The 22,589-nt window shown below is 39.8% G+C and overlaps 2 protein-coding genes across 2 annotated transcripts in view; both read left to right on the forward strand.

The window, feature by feature from the left end:
- Positions 1–13,729, forward strand: part of MTMR9 (myotubularin related protein 9) — a 36,488-nt gene extending 22,759 nt beyond the window's left edge. Inside the window, exons 5-10 of the mRNA XM_063442014.1 lie at positions 3,238–3,455; positions 5,026–5,187; positions 7,115–7,256; positions 8,063–8,283; positions 9,200–9,351; positions 12,318–13,729. Coding sequence (XP_063298084.1) covers positions 3,238–3,455; positions 5,026–5,187; positions 7,115–7,256; positions 8,063–8,283; positions 9,200–9,351; positions 12,318–12,481 — 1,059 coding nt within the window. The 3' untranslated portion in view covers positions 12,482–13,729. The remainder of the gene's footprint in view (positions 1–3,237; positions 3,456–5,025; positions 5,188–7,114; positions 7,257–8,062; positions 8,284–9,199; positions 9,352–12,317) is intronic.
- Positions 13,730–18,823: 5,094 nt separating this feature from the next.
- Positions 18,824–22,589, forward strand: part of LOC134586483 (L-threonine 3-dehydrogenase, mitochondrial-like) — a 33,087-nt gene continuing 29,321 nt past the window's right edge. The window contains exon 1 of the mRNA XM_063442015.1: positions 18,824–19,017. The gene's annotated coding sequence lies outside the window, so the exon portion shown is untranslated. The remainder of the gene's footprint in view (positions 19,018–22,589) is intronic.

Below are 22,589 nucleotides of genomic sequence, written 5' to 3' on the forward strand. Positions count from 1 at the left end.
ATCTGGGATATAGCTCTTTACTAACCCTGTATATCTGGGATATAGCTCTTTACTAACCCTGTATATCTGGGATATAGCTCTTTACTAACCCTGTATATCTGGGATATAGCTCTTTACTAACCCTGTATATCTGGGATATAGCTATTTAATAACCCTGTATATCTGGGCTATAGCTCTTTACTAATTCTGTATATCTGGGATATAGCTATTTACTAACCCTGTATATCTGGGATATAGCTCTTTACTAACCCTGTATATCTGGGATATAACTCTTTACTAACCCTGTATATCTGTGATATAGCTCTTTACTAACCCTGTATATCTGGGCTATAGCTCTTTACTAACCCTGTATATCTGGGATATAGCTCTTTACTAACCCTGTATATCTGGGATATAGCTCTTTACTAACCCTGTATATCTGGGCTATAGCTCTTTACTAACCCTGTATATCTGGGCTATAGCTCTTTACTAACCCTGTATATCTGGGATATAGCTCTTGACTAACCCTGTATAGCTGGGATATAGCTCTTTACTAATCCTGTATATCTGGGCTATAGCTCTTTACTAACCCTGTATATCTGGGATACAGCTATTTACTAACCCTGTATATCTGGGCTATAACTCTTTACTAACCCTGTATATCTGGGATATAGCTCTTTACTAACCCTGTATATCTGTGATATAGCTCTTTACTAACCCTGTATATCTGGGATATAGCTCTTTACTAACCCTGTATATCTGGGATACAGCTATTTACTAACCCTGTATATCTGGGATATAGCTCTTTACTAACCCTGTATATCTGTGATATAGCTCTTTACTAATCCTGTATATCTGGGCTATAGCTCTTTACTAACCCTGTATATCTGGGATACAGCTATTTACTAACCCTGTATATCTGGGCTATAACTCTTTACTAACCCTGTATATCTGGGATATAGCTCTTTACTAACCCTGTATATCTGGGATATAGCTCTTTACTAACCCTGTATATCTGGGCTATAGCTCTTTACTAACCCTGTATATCTGGGCTATAGCTCTTTACTAACCCTGTATATCTGGGCTATAGCTCTTTACTAACCCTGTATATCTGGGATACAGCTATTTACTAACCCTGTATATCTGGGATACAGCTATTTACTAACCCTGTATATCTGGGATACAGCTATTTACTAACCCTGTATATCTGTGATATAGCTCTTTACTAACCCTGTATATCTGTGATATAGCTCTTTACTAACCCTGTATATCTGTGATATAGCTCTTTACTAACCCTGTATATCTGGGATATAGCTCTTTACTAACCCTGTATATCTGGGCTATAGCTCTTTACTAACCCTGTATATCTGGGATATAGCTCTTTACTAACCCTGTATATCTGGGCTATAGCTCTTTACTAACCCTGTATATCTGGGATATAACTCTTTACTAACCCTGTTTATCTGGGCTATAGCTCTTTACTAACCCTGTATATCTGGGATATAACTCTTTACTAACCCTGTACATCTGGGATATAACTATTTACTAACCCTGCACATCTGGCATATAGCTGGGCTCTTTACTAACCCTGTATATCTGGGCTATAACTATTTACTAACCCTGTATATCTGGGCTATAACTATTTACTAACCCTGTATATCTGGGCTATAGCTATTTACTAACCCTGTATATCTGGGCTATAGCTATTTACTAACCCTGTATATCTGGGATATAGCTATTTACTAACCCTGTATATCTGTGATATAGCTATTTACTAACCCTGTATATCTGGGATATAGCTATTTACTAACCCTGTATATCTGGTGCATATAGCTGGGCTTTTTACTAACCCTGCATATCTGGGATACAGCTGTGCTTTTTACCAGCCATTTGGATATAACTAAGATCAGGCAGATTTTCAGCATGTGTGATGAATCCAAATTCCTTTCATACATTGTGTAGCAGTCTGTTTTGTAATAATGGAAACTTTGAAGTTGCATTTCAAACAGCAGCCGGTTTGAAGGATTATTTGCGATCTGTCTCCGTGCAGAGATGCCCCAGAATGCTGCATGTTGCAGGATTTGTTCTGTTCATACATATTGCTCCTGGTGTGGATCACACATCCTCCAAACACAGTGAGTTCCTTCCCCAGCCACTGTCGTAGTGCACTTGTTTTGGAAATATATGTGATGGTAGGAGCTTTTTGTAGGTAAATGAATGCACCTCATTAATATCACAGCCTCACCCAGTGCGGCCGTTTTCTTTTATCGGTGACAGGTTGAGCTGTGGCGCTCTCTGCAGCATCTGTCGGGGAGGTTTATTGTGTGTCACTAGCTAATTGATTGAGGTCCCACTCTCCAAGCGCTGGGAGTCAGTTCATCAATCACCGCTCTGTATTCCCGTACATTACAGTCCCTCCCCACACAGAGTCGAAGCCATTTTATGTCTGATCAAATTTCCTGCAATCTTACTGGGCCTCTTATTGTGAACCTTGCTGATAACGTGATACAATGCAACATGTTATTAAAGGTTTGATAATTACCTTTCCTTCCGTTCTATATATTAATATTGCTCATAATTCCTCCTCCATTCTGCTCCTTGCACTGTCCTTTTTATTCGATTCCTCTGCTTAACTTCCCTTTTCCTCGTTGCCCTTGAAATGTTGATTTATTTAACACCGATGTATGCATGGCCTGCTCCACTTAAAACAAATAATAAAATGTGATCTATACAATGCACAAGCAAAATAATGAGCATATATGTAGATTAAATATGTACTCCACTTATATTTGCATATTATTGTGTGCTGCATGTATAATTTCACATACCTTTAGTATATTATAAAGCATATAGATAACTTGCTAAGGATTCTGGGATAAAGTACTCCGTATTATGGGAAGCTATATGTATATCCATCTCCTTGTATCAATAATAGACATGAGCTGTAATCCTGAACTAGAAAATAGATTTGTAATTTTACATTTAATAGGCATCTGGCTATTTAGAGTTATAAAATTTATTTTATACCTGCACTGACGTTTTGGCATTGCCGGTATAATTAAAAATCTGAAATATAACAGTATTTGTCCTCAAATCTCATTTCCCCCAAGTACAGCACAAACTGTGAAAAATATAAAATGAATGTGTGGGTTATTTTTCCTTTTCACCAGAATTTCCTTAATATGTTTTGATTGATCAACAATAAATAATCCGTAATGAAGTCGCTACGAAGTTAACGAGGTCTTCTTTTACTTGCAGGTAATAATGCGCAGTAGCCAACCTCTTACCGGGACAAACGGCAGGCGGTGCAAGGAAGATGAAAAGCTGATTAATGCAACTTTGAGACCTGGGAAGAGGGGATACATCATAGATACTCGCTCCTTGAATGCGGCTCAGCAGGCCAGAGCAAGGGGCGGTGGGTTTGAACAGGAAGCATACTATCCGCAATGGAGACGAATTCACAAGTCCATTGAGCGGTATGAAGCCTACATATTCGCAACACCATATTAATAAGTGAAAAGGGAATTGACTTGGGAGTTCTAGGTATTTAACTCCAATCTACTTTAGAATGGGTAGACTCACGGGCTGAATGGGTGGATTTTCAGGGCTCCAGACCAAATATCCAGGTGAATGAGCAGGTTCACAGAACGGCCTCCGTGTAACAGGATGAATGTGATGGTTTCAGGCTCGATGTCCATATTCTCTGAGTGAATGAAACCGTACAATGGAGAACGTCTCGGACCTCATGGGCAGGTTTGCTGGATGAAATGGTAGATGATTTCCAAGGTCTCAGATATATAATGGAAGCCTATGTGGGCCTTGGTTATAATGGGCAATAGACTGGATTATCTGGGTTTCGGTAAATGGGTAGACTCACGGTATGAACACTAAACTTTTGAGGAGCTGAGACACATTAGCTGTCACTCTATTTCTGTTAGATCGTCTAAGAAGCATGTTCGTATTTGTTTATCAATATGTCCATCTATGATCATAACCTCACACATTAAAAACTGATGGACCTCAGATTATTTTCAAGCAAAGTCTTATCATTGATGACGGATATCATATGATTATTAATTTTGTATTCGGAGTCCCGCCACATCACTTACACATTACTAGCAAAGGCTATTCTGAATTGAAACAACCGTTAATTGAGGTTCTCCCTAAAGATGTGTTGTAATTCCTCCTAAAATGTAAATTATTTTCAAGGTCATACTATCAGTGCCTCAATGGCTACAGGATAGCCAGCTTCTCGCTCCAGAAAACCCCAGTGTTATTGTTTGTATCTGTATAAGGAGATGATCTGTTCACAGTAGACCATCTAGCACCATATTTCCAGTGGATTTATTTTTCCATTTTTATGGATGTCTTTTCAGATTTACTACGGATAGTTTTATGATGTTATGACTTTGTGCCGTAATATAGTACAGGGATGGTGAAAATGTACACCTCCAGGTGTGGTGTAACTGCGACTCCCTTATGGCTGACATTGTGTCATGGCAGTTGAAGATCCACATCTGGAAGAGATTTTTTTTTTCCCTATTCCTGCCTTATTCCCTCCCCTCTCCCCACTATGTTAGGGGGGACACTCTAAGCACCAACACTACTTAATAAAGTGTTTTTGGTGCATATACCCTGTGTTTGTTTTCTCTGGCAATGTAAAACTGTTAGTTTTTCAGAAATAACTGCAAAGTATACATTTGCCAGGTAACACACTCTTCTAGTAGATGGAATGCTAAGGTCACTTCCTCGTGACGACTTTCAAAAATCGAAGGTCTTCATGTTCACGCTGTTAATGTTTCTCTACAAGAAGCGTTCAACTGGTGCAGCACGGTGATTGCGTTCATGCAATCGTATGTCTCCATAATGCTTCTCAATAAGGAGCAAGTTAATCACAACTGATGATCTCAGGATTACTTTTTTATTTTATTTTTTTCAGTATGTTATGATGGGGAGGGCCATAAATCAAAAACTAACCATTTTAACTAAACTCTAATTTCCAAGAAGGAATAAACTGAAACCATTCAATGTGTGTCATCCTCTCAGATATAACATTCTACAGGAGAGCCTGATTAAGCTCGTAGAGGCTAGTAACGACCAGTCCAACAACATGGATCGCTGGCTCAGCAAACTGGAGGCCTCCAATTGGTTGACTCATATCAAGGAGATATTGACAACTGCTTGCCTTGCTGCCCAGTGCATAGACAGGTAAGGACGGACAGTGCCCATTTATCTGGCCTCAGAGACTGTGGCCTGTGGTTTAATAGAAACACAATATAGCCTAAATGTGACTTTCTTTTTTTACCAAAAAGGTTTAATATCACGTTTTTTTAAAAGTGCCATATTTATGGTGTTTACAGTTTGAAGGCTTGAACAGAGTGCAAACTTTTCTCCCTTGTGAAATCACTGTTAGCTGGGCAGACAGAGAGATGGGGGCTGTGATAGGATTGTGTTAGTTGGGCAAATTGAGAAATGGAGGCTGTGAAAGAATTCTGTTAGTTGGGCGGACGGAGAATTGGACGCTGTGTTAGTTTGGCAGACAGGGATGGATTCTGTGATAAGACTGTATTTGTGGGGAAGAAACAGAGGCTGTGTCTTAAGGAACACTATAGTCACCTAAATTACTTTAGCTAAATAAAACAGTTTTAGTGTATAGATCATTTCACTGCTCAATTCACTGTCATTTAGGAGTTAAATCACTTTGTTTCTGTTTATGCAGCCCTAGCCACACCTCCCCTGGCTATGATAGACAGAGCCTGCATTAAAAAAAAAAACTGGTTTCACTTTCAAACAGATGTAATTTACCTTAAATAATTGTATCTCAATCTCTAAATTGAACTTTAATCACATACAGGAGGCTCTTGCAGGGTCTAGCAAGCTATTACCATAGCAGGGGATAAGAAAATCTTAATTAAACAGAACTTGCAATAAAGAAAGCCTAAATAGGGCTCTCTTTACAGGAAGTGTTTATGGAAGGCTGTGCAAGTCACATGCAGGGAGGTGTGACTAGGGTTCATAAACAAAGGGATTTAACTCCTAAATGGCAGAGGATTGAGCAGTGAGGCTGCAGGGGCATGTTCTATACACCAAAACTGCTTCATTAAGCTAAAGTTGTTCAGGTGACTATAGTGTTTAGCATTGGCACAGTCATTTTTTTAGGTGGCGGCATTTACTGAAAACTTCCGGGAATATTAACAGTCAAGGCAGAGCTATTGGCTATAAAATGTGTGTGAATGATAAAAATGATAAAACCTATTTTCAGGTTCATTGTCAGATTCTTCACATTGTGCAGAGGTATAGATTCAATGTATACTCTTCTGATGAAGTTTTTCTGCCTCCTGTAACATGGCTATGTTGGTAGATATAAGCAGGTGGACATTCATTATTTGTAGCAGCCATTTATATTCTGTTTTTGAATAGATCACTTTAAAGTGATTTCATGTCATTTTTTTATTTTAAAATGGAGGGGTTTCTTGCATTATGTTGATGCCTTTACGTCTTTGTGGCAGTCCCGGTGTCTCTCACTGCATTATTTCACTAAAACAACATCCTGTATGTAGAAATCATGTATTCAATATAACCTGTACATCTAATGGAATGTTAATTTCTCTCCCCATTTTGAAAGATGAAGAATAATTCATTAGATTGTAGGACCTGTTCTCATAATTCCCAATAACGGCACATTTTAAAGCATTGTTTTGCCTTTACCTTTGATTACAAGACAATATTATTTTAACTAAACATTGAATTGTGCTGAATTTCAAAATGCAAAAGCCACTCTAAAATAGCCGATCAGTGTTTGTAGCTGAATTAGATTTATTTTATTATAAAGAAAGTAGTCTAGGTAGACACCATAAGCACTAGAGCCCACTGTAGTAATTGAAAAGCTAGACATTCCCTTCTGATGTTAAAACATTGCCATTGATGGTTTTCATGGTTCATTAAAAGCTTCATGTGAATTTATGGGGATCTCTACTCCATCCCTTTAAATGGGTGACTGAAATTCAGAGACACCGTGTAGACGTCTCTCTCACATCCCACCTGAACCTTGTGAGTCCCTGATATTTCTGTTGCTTTGATATGACAGGGTAGTAATTTTCATAAATCGTGTACTAACACTCTGTCAAACTGTTAGGGAAGGGGCTTCTGTGTTGGTTCATGGATCAGAAGGCATGGACTCCACTTTACAAGTGACATCTCTCGCACAGATCATCTTGGACCCAAAGTGCCGGACTCTCAGAGGATTCGAAGCTCTGGTAGAGAGAGAGTGGCTGCAGGTAAATAGCTCTCAGATGGGCTTGGTGGACACCACATAATTTAGCTGGTTGTAGGGTGTAGTCATTGCTGCAGAGGTACTTAAATTCTAAATCTACCTGAAACAGAAAATGCACAAGAAGTCATCATCTGATTTAATTAGGCAACTACACTAATAATGTCACAACTACTTCCCATAAATATTTCCTTGGGTAAGATGCTAAGTAACTATAATGTTTTTCCACCTAATCAGGACATTCCTGAGCTGGGTTTCTTAGCTTTCAGCATTTCATTTGCTGAGAAAGGAAATAAGTGAATTAACTGATGCTTTAGGGAAAAATCTCAAATGGCATCAATGGCAACTGGAGAACACTCCGCACCCGGCGGGATACTTGATAAGAGTGCAAACGGACCCGGGTTACGCCTACCATCATAACCACTATAGCATGCTGTAGTGGTTATGGTGCTTGAAGTAAACATTTAATAATTTAACATGAAGTGCTTGCAGCTTTTGAAGCCTGAATAATTCCTTCATATGACAAAATGTAAGCCATCTGTTGTACGATGATAATTTTTTATTGGCCTCTAGAGTTTATTAAAGTTTTAGTAGAACACTTGACTTTATATATACCCTAGCTTAGTCCATTTATTAAACAGTAAACAAGGTGCATGTTAATGTGGAAGAGAACTCGGCAAGATATCCATTGGTTAGATCATACACATTTTCTTAGGGGTAATAGCGGAAGATAGTTCAAGCCATGCAATCGGTCTGATTAATAATCATTGTATTGATCATTTAAGATGACTTCTGTTCCTTGTTTGCCTGCAGGCTGGTCACCCATTCCAGCAGCGTTGTGCTCAATCTGCTTATTCAAACAGCAAACAAAAGTGGGAGGCTCCAACATTCCTCCTCTTCCTGGACTGCGTGTGGCAGATTCTTCGTCAGTTTCCGTGTTCATTCCAGTTTAATGAGAGATTCCTCATCACACTATTCGAGCATGCCTATGCTTCTCAGTTTGGCACCTTCCTGGGCAACAATGCTCTAGAAAGGTTGGTGACCATAACATGTCTGTTTTTGTTAATAATTATCTAACCTGCCTTAAAATCCTAAGGGACTCCCACGTTGAATCTGAAGAAAGCAACATGTACTAAGGTACATTTTAATGGAGGCCCTGAATATATGTGATCCGAGTTAGTAATGTTATACACGTATTACCAATAATACTGATCATTACCAATGTTTTCTTAAAGGAACACTCTAAAATAACAATTAATTTCAATATTGTCATCTCAAGTCGCCAAACCATCATATAGAATATGCAAACGTGACAGGAAGAAGCTGTTCCATGCAAAGAAATTCACACATTCCACACAGAATACATACAGGCTGCTTACAGCTGTCAGAATTGGTAACATCTGGCTGGCTGAGCATCGTTTGAAAGGCAGCGCACAGTAGCTGGAATTGTAGATCTTTACCTGGTCTGATTTCAGCAATCTTTCCTGGCTTTCCTCGCTGTGTGACTTTAGAATAGTTCATGTTCTAAGTATAGGGGTTTAATCTCAACTCAAATAAAAGCTTATCTGAAGGATGTAATCCAGTTAATCTCACACACTGTGGAGGAGTTAGGGGGAAAAAAAGACATTTGATTGGTTTCCATGGTGGTTGGTCTTTATTTAGCACTCTGTCCAAATATAATGCTTGTTTGAATCCTGATATAATTGAAACATCACATTCTGCAATGGGAATCAACTAAACTGGATGATGTCATGGCCAACACCAAACCCCCACCCCCGAGAATGTTTGTTTGGCATATATGCTTGCATACTATAGACATGTTTTCTAGTAGTTAACCTACAAAATAATGGTCACATCAGATCATTTGTTTTCAGATTACTGTAAAGACCTGTCTCATAATGTTCTATTGTTTATTGTAGTTAGATAGGACTTTTTTTTAATGTCTTTCAGAGCTAAATTAAAGTTACAGCAGAAAACAATGTCTCTGTGGTCCTGGGTGAACCAACCAACCGAGATGAACAAATTCATGAATCCGTTGTTTGAAGCAAATGGGCTGGTGATCTGGCCGTCTGTGGCCCCCCAAAGTCTTCAGCTGTGGGAAGGTATTGTGCTATTTACATTTTTTTTTTTTTGCCTGTTATCTTGTACATTAGAAGGCATCATCTTAGTAATGACGACATTCCCTTCTCCACTTTTAGAGCTAAGCCCTTTCTGCAGTGATTTTTAAAACACTTTCCTGACTTCACAAACCTCCCTGTTTGTCCCATCGGAATGGCGCTGTACTGCCGTTCAATGCCTCTCTATTGGTGTTTAACACTATCGGGTCAGGAATGCATGTTTGTGTTCCTGACCCTATAGTATTTCTTTAAGACCAAGTGATCATTTTTCTAAACGGAATCTCATTGGTGTTTACACTGTCTTCATAGAGAAGGTATTTGGCACACATTGCTTATGTATTCAATTCACAAATACCCAGGAAGATTTCCACCAATTATCGGTAATAGTCATTAATGTTATCTCCAATACAAAGATGGTACAAAGATAGTTTCAATCAGTAAAACAGATGGTAATAGTTCCTGTAGAATGAACAAACACTAAGAACTAGATATTTCTTAGAATATAAATGTTTACATTTACAGGATTATTTACCAAAGTCAGAATTTAAAAATCTGTCGGCTATGCTCTCCGTTCGGCTACTTTGGCCTTAACTATGAAATCTACTTCACACCCACTTTGAATTCTCACTTTGGGAAGTAGCCCTGTTAGTCTGCCATGTCCTGATGTGATTGAAGACATGACCAGACAGGTGATAAAATCTCTTGGCACACACTCCCTCTGTACCAGACATTAATTAATAAAGCCAGCTTGTATTCAGATCAGTTCCTTATGTTGTTCTGATCCACCCTGTAATTTGAGTTAGGCGTCAAAGTTCTGTCGCCTCGTGTATTGGGACATAGGGAGGACTTGGAATCATTATAGGAGTACAAATGTGTGAAATAAAGGGACTTGAAAGTAATGAATTGTCCAGCCGTGCACAGTCCTGTGAGACGAATCCAGTTTGTGCTAACCACTCAAAATAAGTGGTTTTGTTATAAAATGCTTTGGTATAACTGAGCTAAAAAGCTAGATAGAGATTATTTATTGTGTTTGCTAGTTTATGTATTAGGGGTTTCTAACCTGTTAAATGTGTGGCATGATTTACCACTTCTTCACGTGGTCTTGCAAACGAAATGAAAACTGAACAAAGTTTACATGAAGGCTACACACCAAAAAATACAGCTTGAAATCTTACAAGGTTACTAAAAAAATCACCTGTCCATATGGTCATATTGTGTTAAGCCCACCACTACGTCACAGGACCCCAATATTGATAGGTCCTACATTTAACATGTGAGATGGACATGCTAACTGTGATACTTCCTTCTTAAACTGCTTCCAGAGACTCTCTCTCTTCAAAATCCTGCTCTCCTATGGACACCTATAGTGGAGGGGTGGGATATTCAACCCAAAAGGAATCTGGTATAGATTCCAAATATACACAGAAAAAAAGGGGAATTGAAGGCACACCTGGAACATGCATGCATGGTGTAACCAATCCCCATATTTGGTGGTTTTAAGTAACCATGTAAGACTTAAAGCTTTGTTTATTTTGTGTGTGCTATTCTTTAATCTGTATTCTTTATATAGTTTGCTCTTTACAGTAGCACCACAGTTTAGTAATGTATGTCTTTCTCTCAGATCAGTATAAATGTATGCAAGTAGACGCAAAATAAAATCATCAGCCAGAACTAACTTTCAGAAAATGCACAATACATTAAAAAAATAAGGAGTTTTGGTAGTGTTTGTGGCAAACTTTTTTTTTTTTTTCTAATAAAAAAATAGTCCTATACAGGATAGATTTAAAGAAAAGAAGTTAAAGAATCTTATATACAGGACATGGATAAAAAAAATCGACAGAATTCTAGAGAGGTACAAAAGGCATAACTAGATGGGAATTAAAAATGTTCGTGTAAGTAGACAACCATAATAAATTGTATAGACTTAACCAGTACTGTATCTATCACGAGGCTGAGAAGGCATTTCCAGTGGGTGGCACTTTTCATGGGGCAATAAAAAACGCAGCCCCCCAAATACCCTGGCAAATTTAACAAATGCCTTTTAAGCCTCATGCCATGGGGGGTGCAAGAGCTGGTCGGCTGGCTACCTTAGAGCCCTCAGACGGTTGTGCAGAATGGAAGCTATGGCGAGGGAGCTCTTCTTGCTCTGCTCCACCGTGCGTCCTGCTGTGATGCAGGGAGACGGAATATGATGGCATTCCGGCCCTGGCATCACTAAACGGCGAGCGAGGATGCAGATCTGAAAGATTAGAGCAGCCACACTGGCCCCAGAGAAATAATCATCTCCAGCTCTCCCAAAAGTTGGGAGACTGAGCAGACTTAAATCGAAATGAAAAATAATCTGTGAATGTATGAGAAAATGTGAGTGTCTGTCGGTGAAAGTGCGTTTTTTAAACTGTGTGTCAATGACTTTGTCAGTGAGGATGTGTGTTGGTCTTAAACAGGAAGACGTATAGGCTTGACAGGAAGGGGTGGGGCATATTTACATTACGGAGGTACCTGAGTTTAGTCATGCCCAGGGCAGCTCAAAATCAAAATACATAACTGGGCGTAATTTATCAAAAACGACAAACTGGAAACCTAAGAGGGAAAAATAACAATAGTAAATAACCACCCCTCACATTTAGGATCCTCCAGTGTTTAAGAGTCAATGACCGTGTGTGCCATCAAATGCTTAACGATTCAATCTTAAAATGGGATTACCTATTTGTTTATTGAATTCAAAGCTGCAATGCTAAATAAACCAGCCAATACAGCTTAGTAGAGGGTTCCTAGACAGCAGTGTGTGGTGATGGCAAAATGTAAAATGTGGTGCTAAATAACTAGTCTTATTTCTTATAAAGCTATTTGCATATTACTGTCGTAGATGTGACGGAGTAAGTGATATTGAGCCTGCATGTTAATGATGTCACAAACCACTCATTATTCACATCCCTCTCTCTTTCTCTCAGGGGTCTTCCTTCGATGGAATAGATCCTCCAAGTATTTAGAAGATGCTTATGAAGAAATGATCCACATTATAGAGTACAACAAGGAGCTTCAGGTGAAAGTAAACGCACTGAGACGGCAATTAGCAGAGCTGGAAACCGAGGATGGTGCTCTGGAGACCCCTTAACGCCTTCATTTTACTGTATAAAATCCTGTCTATCCCAGACAGACTTCATGTTTACACTATCTGTGATGCATGCACTACATGTTTCCCTGGTTCAATTTATCTTAAATCCTTTCAATGTCAGAAGGGCTGGCAACATTACATACCTCGTTGGCAGTTTATAAGACAGGGTTGGCCAAAGACTAGCAATCTAACTGTTGTTCAACTACAACTTGCATGGTGCTTTGCCAGCCTACAGATTGGCACTATTGATTTCAGTGGGTTTGTCACCTTCCCAAATATCTTGCCTTAAAGGAAGCTTCTATCAGGGTTGTATTTTACGGTTTGCTCTTTCTAACTCCCTTATTCCAACCCTTGGTGGAATTTGATCTGTTCTGGCACTTTTTGCGAAAGGAAAAGGAGACTCACTCTAACAGGAAAATGAAATACACCATTTGTACACTTCTGCAGAAGCTAAAAGGCCCTTAACTAATAACGCCAATTCTGAAATATGTAACACTATTACATCATTTAAAATAAATTAATAAATAAATAAAAACATAATGTAATTTGATTCCAACGGCGCATTTAATGAAATTCTAATCTTAAAGGTGGCACGTTCATTTACATTTTTTCCTTTTTATACTAAACGCATAGTGATGATTTAAGGATTGTTGGTAGAGCCAATGATGTATGTAAAAGTGGGTCATGCTCTTAAAGGTAAACTCTCTCCTAAATATAGCAAATGCACCAATGTTTGTTTGTTCATAACCTTTCACTTGAAGTGTGTATATTTGTGCTAGGCTGTGTTGTAATGGTGTAATCTTACCACTAGATGGAGCTGTTAGTCGCAGTAATTTCCTGCCTTGGCCCTTGAGAATCCCCCTTTTGACTCACCTGTCCTCTGCAAATTTTGCACATTGTTTTCATTAACCTTTAATATACATTCTCTTGAATGTTTTTTTTTTTTTTTTTTGTTTCTACATTTCTCGAAGTACATTTAAATGTAACATGTCCATACAGCAACTTATTGCTAATGTATATATTAGTCCTAGAGGAGGATTGGACAAACTGCAAATCTCCAGCCCGTTTGGACTTCCATTCCTATAATTCCAACCCGAGTAACTGACTGCCAGTATTGGGAGCTGCAGTTCAGCAACAGGTCCCGACCTCTGTCCTAGAAGGATCTAAAATACCTGGAACATCGCTATACACTCCAGTAATTATTATAAAATGCTATTTACTGTGAAACATTAAACGGTGTTTCTGTAACAGTGGTTCTTGTTTTTTGTTCTCACACTGGTCCCTCCATCTTGGTTATTACTTGGCTGTACAAAAAAGGTAAGATACTGTGGTTTCTCTTTTGTTTTTTTTCAGCAGAAAGGATTGAATTATTTTCCCTCAATACCAGGGTTGCATATGACTGATCCAATTTTCTCACTCTATCTGGATGTGTGCACCTACACTGTCCTCTTAAAGGGCCATATCCACTGTTCCTTCTAAATCATTTAGTGTGCATTCAGATAATGTAACTCTTGGCAAAGGAAAGCCTCCCTGCAGTTAAGATAGAGGCCCTCCAACAGAGTTTGTTTCATTATCTGAATTTCAATAGTACACTGAACATTTAAAATAAACTACTGGGCTAAAAAATATATCTTTAATCTGTTCCTTTGATCAGTATGACCTTTGCCCCTTCACCCTTTTAATTTAAACATGATCATTCTTTTCTTACCTCCAGCGCAGACACAGGCCTTACATCTGCTGGTTCCTCCTGCTTTCTTATGATTATGCCTGCTGGCTTGCCATGCCAACTTCTTGTCCATAAAAGATACTTCTCATAGAGAAGCCTAGAATACAGGGAGAAGCATTGAGTGAACACTCTGCATCCACATGCAATGTGTTGAAGACTTGGTTTTCATTGTGTAAACACCATCTAGTTGGTGTCCGTGTAACAGCCAGTAGAGGTGTGTTTAGCTCCACAATGTAAGCTCCCGAGGCACTGCACACAGACAAGTTTTTTGAGTGCTTATACTGTCCCTTTAAAGGTATCGGAAACCGGCTATCTAAGGTTGCTAGTCAAGTTCACTGCATTGAAAACGTATGTGCCTGCTTTCTGTACTCATGTGGTTTTTATTTCTTGGTTAATTTGGAAGGAATGTACCAAACCAGCTCTTCTTGGGAATATGTGGAAAATATGGAATAAGAGTGAACATAATTGTGGCAGAACCACTGCCGTTCACATATTCCCCCTCTATTTCTTATGTGTATTACTCTGTGTTCGCGTATTGTGCCCGCTCCCCGTTTGGGAGTGCTTCCACAAAGGGAATCCTTTCACTTCCTGAACGGGGACCACCCCCAATGGCCCAATTAGAACGTCAATTAGAACATTCGCACCCGGACAGTGCCAAAACTGCAAGGGAAGCCTTTGTGCATGTCCCCTCCTGGGTGGCCGCCCTTTCGTATAGACTAACGCCATCCGTGGGGAGCATTCGTGAATTGCTTCCCTCCTCGTACTTTTCCTGAATGAGGACCTCACCGGTGCCCCATTGGAATGTTCACACCAATCAATTAGAATGTTGGCACTCGCAACATAAGTGTGATACCGCAAGGGAAGTAATTGAGTACTTCCCTGGGTGGCTGCCATTCTGTAGACGAATGCCAACCAGGGGATGCATTCATGTCCCTAAAGAAGACGCTTCCCTTGCCTGGTTTCACACCGGGACCCCGCAAACGGAGGCTGTTTGAGCCAGGTACCTTTGTGTGGGCACCTTTTGGGGCACAGGCTAGTTTGTCAGGCTTTCTGTGCCTGGGAGATAAAGAGGCGGAAGCCTTTTTCTGCTCTTTGACTCCCAGGTACAGAGGCTCCTGGGATGAAGACACGCCCCTGCTGACATCTGGAGCGGAAGACCCTGTTTTTGGGTGGCGGGAATGGGGACAAAGGAAGCGAAATCCTTTTTCCCAAGCTAAGACCCCTAGGAGGGGGAGGGGGAGGGGGAGGGGACGTCGTTGGTGTGTGTTGGAGACCCATTACATGGGGTTATGTATAAAGCATGGTGTGGCCAATAAAATTGTACCTCCAGAACTAGGTGTTGTCCAGTTACTGGGGGGAGGAAATGGGTTTCTGTGCCTGCTAAGTTGGTCCGGAACAGCTGACGGAAGGGAATTAGCAGAGGTAACTGGTTGGGTTACCCGTTGTCCGCTACAATAATATATCATGATTTGTTTGTTTTTCCCCACAGAATGGGGAGAATTCTGACACTGGTTTACTGCCTCCCAGAAGAACCTACGTTTATAAATCTCAATTGCTTAGCTCAAGAATATGGCTTTCACAGTCCGAGCCATGGTTCAGTGATTGTAATAGAGCAGTTAAATGCTGCTGCTTTTTCAAGGTGCGTGTGCTTACTTCATGTCAGAGAATCAATAGAAAAAAAAACACCAGAGGAAGCTTGACTTATAGCAAGAACCATGATTCATACACTGCTGTGGATCATAAAATCCCATGAAGTGAGCAGTGGGTCTCCATCGATTGTGTGACCTCTGTAGAATTAGTCATGTTGAGACTGGTTACAGGTTTTTATTTTTCCAATATACTGTATATGTTTATTGAATTTTTCCAAAACATAAAGGTTATACACCCAGGGAAACACATTATATTGAATTAATCTTCCACATCGTTCCCAAATAGAAGGAACAAAATAAAATTGAATATGTTAGAATAACATTGGCAAGTTTGATACAAGTTATCTGGCTGGGTAGATATGGGGCAAGGTATCAGGGAAGACTCCCAAGTTAATATACAGACACTTAAAAACACAGTTGGAAGGAAATGTGTGTTTATAAAAACAGATAACCCAAGGATTATCCATGTAAAAGCAGGGCCTACAGTAAAACAAAAAACAAACAAAAAAACACGCCAGTGTAGTATATGTGATTATGATATAAAGATGCATCGTGATTGAAGGAAAACAAATTTGTCAAAAAGAGTAAAATAAAATAACATTTGAGAGCCTATATGTTCATAAATAGTGTTATTCACAAGTAAAGAGAAACCAATCCAAAAGGGTGATATGCCACCTTAGTCTGTTGTAGAGTGAGGTTAGTTGGCTGTTAAAAGATGGCCAGATGAGTGGGGTATCAGTAAAAGGAAGCATTCAGAAGAGCAGGGGTTCCCAATTAATTTTCCCCGTTGAACCCTTTGACATAGTGTATCAACATAGTGGACCTCCCCCCTCCCTCCCTTAAATTTTTTTTTTTTTTTTTTAATTGCGCTGTTTTTTTTTTGTATGTGCCGGTGTGTGTCTGTGTGCTGAGCAGGGGAGAGTGCTCCCTCGCCTCAATTATCATGGCGGAAATTTTGTTTCCGCGAAATTGCGGCGGAACCCAGTATTTTTTTCCATGTGCTGGTGTGTGTCAAGGTGTGTATCTGTGTTTGTAAGTGTGTGTGTGTGTGTGTATATATATTTATACACACACATATCTGACACACAGATACACAGTGTATGTGTGCACTGACATGCACATACAAACACACTGATATACACGTACTCTGACAGACACACATACAAACAGCTATACATTCTCACTGACAAATACACACCCTCAGTGTGACAAGCACACATACATACATACACTCACTGACCAACATACATACAAACTCCTTAACAGGCACACACACAATTACCTTTGGGAGTGCTGGCATGGAGTATATTTCTCTGGGGTCCAGTGGGGCTGCTGTACTACTATCTTCCACTATATTTTTGCAGTTTTAAATTCTTTATTTTTCCCTAACCTATATGGTTTCCATGTTTCTTTTCTCTTACATACACTTTTTAGAGAGATAATTATAAGTTGTTGTTGTGGTTTATTAGGACGACGCTCATTTAATTTTTTAAAGGAGTCCATTATAGGCAGCCAGATTACATCATCCCAATAAATTGGTCTGGGTTCGGTGGCCCTATCGTTATAGTCCTGCAATGTAAAAACGTTGTTGAGTAGATATGACAATGTTTTCATTGCAGGGCTAAACACACCTCTAGTGGCTATCCTTCTGACAGCTGCTATTGGTTGCTTCTGCTCCTATAACGGAGTCCTATTTCATGGTATGTTTAACATACTCTAATGCTGATTACAAGGAAGCACTATTCCTCAATAGTGATGTCGCCATAGACTTCAATGGGCAGGCGAATTTTAAAACCCACAGGGACTCTTTCTGCCCACAATAGTGATGGAAAAGTTGTTTCAAGGGGACTAACACCTGGACTGTGGCATGCCGGAGGGGGATCCATGGCAAAACTCCCATGGAAAATTACACAGTTGATGCAGAGTCTGGTTTTAATCCATAAAGGGCATAAATCACCAAACATTCCTAAATCACAATGGATATGGATTAACACCTGACATATGACATATTGACACCTTGACATATGGATTGACACCTGTCCTCAGAGACCCTGATACACACTGACACAGAGCAGAATAGGGACTGTTCACCCTACATAGGGTCACTTGGCAGATATGGATTGACACCTATCCTAAGGATCCCTGATACACACTGACACAGAGCAGAATAGGGACTGTTCCCCCTACATAGGGTCCTTAAACTTGATATTCAGTTTGAATTCTCATTTTAGTGAACGTCCCTGTCTGATGTACCCAAATCAATTCAATACATCAGATATTACATGATAATAATTTACAGTAATAGATCCCCTGTGCATCACTGTACTAATAAGGTTACACAGATGTAATTACACACTGTTGGCTTTGGCACTGCATACCTGGAATAGGCTGTGGGCAATGGGGCTACTCACAGCCCAAACCAGCAGCTGTAGAAGCAGAGCAGTAACCTCTTCTAGATGTACTGTCCCTTTAACAAGCTATGTGCTGTCCCTTTACCAAGCTCTGTACTGTCCCTTTAACAAGCTCTGTACTGTCCCTTTAACAAGCTCTGTACTGTCTCTTTAACAAGCTCTGTACTGTCCTTTTAACACACTCTGTGCTGTCCCTTTAACAAGCTCTGTCCTGTCCCTTTACCAAGCTCTGTACTGTCCCTTTAACAAGCTATGTGCTATCCCTTTACCAAGCTCTGTACTGTCCCTTTAACAAGCTCTGTACTGTCCCTTTAACACACTCTGTACTGTTCCTTTAACAAGCTCTGTACTGTCCCTTTAACAAGCTCTGTACTGTCCCTTTAAGTAGCTGGCTGGAATGACTGTGTATCACGTCAGGCAGCTCGCATTCTTATTGGCTGAGACGGACACACCTCTGACGCACCTCTCTATCAACATTCCACGAGTACGTCACCGCTGGGGGCGGAGCACAGGACTGGTTAAGCGACGTTCTATTGTCTGCTGGATACATTGTAACATGATCAGGGGAGAACGCGGGGAGAACATCTGACCAATCAGGAGCGCCCTGTGTCTGTCTATGTGACACACTGGGAGCTATATTACAGAGTGATTATTATACATCTTATTATAGGGACTCCCATTCATCCCTACAATCTATACACAGACTTCATTTTATTTACCATCAAATAGTATTTATCACCCAGGACACAGGTAAGTGAGTGCATTTTATTAATCACTCTAATTGGAGTATATTTAATATTGAGTACAATTAGATATTGTGGAATTTCTTTTAAATTAAAGGATGGAAGGACGTATGAAGGTGAAAATCTCTGCCCAGATGTATAGAGATTATGCATGGTGCTGCAGGTTCATGTAGATTAGCTGCCCACGTGTTGGGTAAGACATGCTAGGCAGAGAGTCCCTGGTTTATATAGTTTTGTAGGACTTCTTTTTAAAAAAAATATATTTTTAGGTATTTATTTTGCACATAATCCATTTACACACATGAAGAGTTTGTATCCCTTTCCTCTGCAAGGTCTGCTGGACCCAAGTGCAACAAACCCTAATCAATGAACATTATCAGAGTTCCAGCTTTAGGTAGGTTTCTAAACCAGACAGTTACTAGGAGTTGACAGTTTGAGGGACTGACATATTGCAGTTACTGTAGAAACCTCATGTCACACAGGGTGATCTGGGTTACAGTCCAATGAAACATTGTCATCCAAATGGCTGTCTGGTTATCACAGGTGAAAAAAAATCACACAGCCGGAATTCTTAGAAGGTTTTCATCCCTGGGCTACTGGGTGATACTTGCTAAACAGGGAATTACTTAGAGAAATGTACATTTAACAAGTTTAACTGATCTGTAAAAAAAAAAAAAATAGTTGCACTGGAGATTGTATTTTAAATGGCTTATAACAGCATAACTATTGCAATTCACCCTCTTTAGTAAACTGTGAAAGGCTTCTATTTAGAATTAAGTACCTTTGCAGATGGGATGCACCAGGCTGCCATAGCAATGGGGGCAAAAGCAATTCCTTCCGTTTCCAACTTTCTCTGTAGGTAAATTAATGGCCACCAGTGATATAACTAGAATGAGGGTTAATTATTTTGTTTTTAATTTACACAATAACAACCAGTTTGGCTCACACAGAGTTAAGATGCAATCATTAGCAAATTAGAACAGGTCTCTGCGATATTATGTCCCTATTAATTTTAAGAGTCTCTATTCACTTTGTCCCCACGTCCACTCACAGTCCCCTTACGTACATCCAAAAAGTGTCCATCCATATAATAGGGCATGTACATCTTCCCAGAAGCTTAGATTACATTGTTATTGGCATTAAGGAACCCTGACAAATCAACATGTGCATGGTGCAATAGTATAATCACAAACATTGGTTTGTAAATAATTAAAATGGGAAAAAAAAATATTAAACAGCGCTGTGGTATATGCTGGCACTATATAAATCATTGTAAATGTGTTTTTTTTTTTTGTTTTTGTTTTTTATATACCGTATATACTCGAGTATAAGCCGACCCGAGTATAAGCCGAGGCCCCTAATTTTACCACAAAAAACTGGGAAAACTTATTGAATCGAGTATAAGCCTAGGGTGGGAAATGCAGCAGCTAGTGGTAAAGTTCTAAATAAAATTAGATCCTAAAAAATTATATTAATTGAATATTTATTTACAGTGTGTGTGTATATAATGAATGCAGAGAGAGTGTGTGTTTGTGTGTAGTGTGTGTATATAATTAATGCAGAATGTGTGTGTTTGTGTGTTGTGTGTGTGTGTGTGTGTGTATATAATAAATGCAGAGTGTGTGTGTGAATGCAGTGTGTGTGTGTAGTGTGTGTAAACTGGGTGAGGGGAGGGCATTTTTATTTAAAATGTTTTATTTTAATATTATTTTTTAATATATTATTTTAATATTTTATTATTTTAATTTTATATTATTTTTATATTATTATTTTATTATTATATTTTATTATTATTATATTTATTTTAATATTTGTATTTTTTTATTAAACAGTTTTTTTTGTCCCCCCTCCCTGCTTGTTGCCTGGCCAGGGAGGGGGCCTATGTTAATTCCTGGTGGTCCAGTGGTATTGGCAGTTCAGTGGGGGGGCTGGCAGAGAGCTCTTACTTACCTTCACAGCAGCTCCTGTCAGCTCCCTTCTCCTCCGTGCAGCTCCCCTGTCAGCTCCGTTCTGCTCACAGTCTAAGTCTCGCGGTCTGTGCGCTGCGCGAAGCGTTGCCACGGTAACCACTGGCAACGCACTGACGGCCGCGGGTGTCGCGAGACTTAGACTGTGAGCAGAACGGAGCTGACAGGGGAGCTGCACGGAGGAGAAGGGAGCTGACAGGAGCTGCTGTGAAGGTAAGTAACAGCTCTCTGCCAGCCCCCAACAGGACCGCCGGGCTTGTAATGAGCCCGGCGGTCCTGGTCTGTATTATGGCAATGTAAATTGCCATAATACAGACCTTGACTCGAGTATAAGCCGAGTGGGGGGTTTTCAGCACAAAAAATGTGCTGGAAAAACTCGGCTTATACTCAAGTATATATACGGTATATTATAAATATTAAAGCATGTTGTTATTAAGTTCTCCTGGATCCCCTGGTCTAAAACATTCGACAAACAAAAGAAATCAGGACAAGTGCCTGGATTGGCCTCCAAACAGCAGAGGTCCTCGAGATACATTGCAAGATAAATCACCTTTCTTACATAGGCACCTTTTGTAATTAGTAAGAAAATGAAATTGAAATATGATAATGAATTAGACTGTTTAGATATTACTTTTTTTTTTTTTAATTGATCTGCAGTCAGTTATCATTTTTAGAAATTAATGCATTGACTTATTAAAGGGTCACTATAGGCACCCAGGCCACTTCAGTTCATTGTCCCAGTGTCACAGGCCCCCTAACCCTGCAATTCTAATTCTTGTTTTGTGAGAAACTGCAATAATTACCTTGCAAGGTTAACTCCACCTCTAGTGGCTGTCTACCAGCCAGCCAATTGAGCGACTTCCAGGTGTTCAGGCAACTTTTGGTCGCCTAACTGGTTGTGGACGTCCTCACGCTATGCATGAAGACACCCAGAGTCACTCAAAACCCCATAGGAAGCATTATACAATTATACAAAGCATTATGCAATGCTTTCCTATTGGGGGGGAAGTCCAAATGCGATTGCGGCACTTGCATATTAGGTTCCCCCCTCCTGCGGGCTAACGCCGGAGGAGCTGAGGCGGCATCTGACCCAGCACTGAGGAACATCAGCGCTGGAATCGGGTAAGTGGGTTTTTAACAGCTTCAGAACTGCAAGGGAGGGGGGCACAATAGCTTACTATAGTGTTAGGAAATCAACTTTTGTTTTCTTAGCACTATATTTGCCCTTTAAATAATGGACTGGGGCACCGCTGAAATTTTCGCTTTGTCCAAATATGTTTGATGGAAAAGATGGAGTTTCATTTGAACCAAATTTTATCTGTTTGTTCGGACGAAATTCAGAAATTATTTACGTTTTGGAATTTCATTCAGATGAATTAATCATCTATACACGAACACTGCTTCAGTAAGCTAAAGTTGTTTTGGTGACGATGGTGTCCCTTTAATTTTGGCCTTTGAGACAACACTAATACTAAGTAAAAAATGCTTAGTATTAGGAAATAAAGGATGTTAAAGGGACACTCCAGGCACCCAGACCACTTCTGCCCATTGGAGTGGTCTGGGTGCCAACTCTCACTACCCTTAACCCTGCAAGTGTAATTATTGCAGTTTT

The sequence above is a fragment of the Pelobates fuscus genome, chromosome 2 (genome assembly GCF_036172605.1).
Source record: "Pelobates fuscus isolate aPelFus1 chromosome 2, aPelFus1.pri, whole genome shotgun sequence".
NCBI lineage: Eukaryota > Metazoa > Chordata > Amphibia > Anura > Pelobatidae > Pelobates > Pelobates fuscus.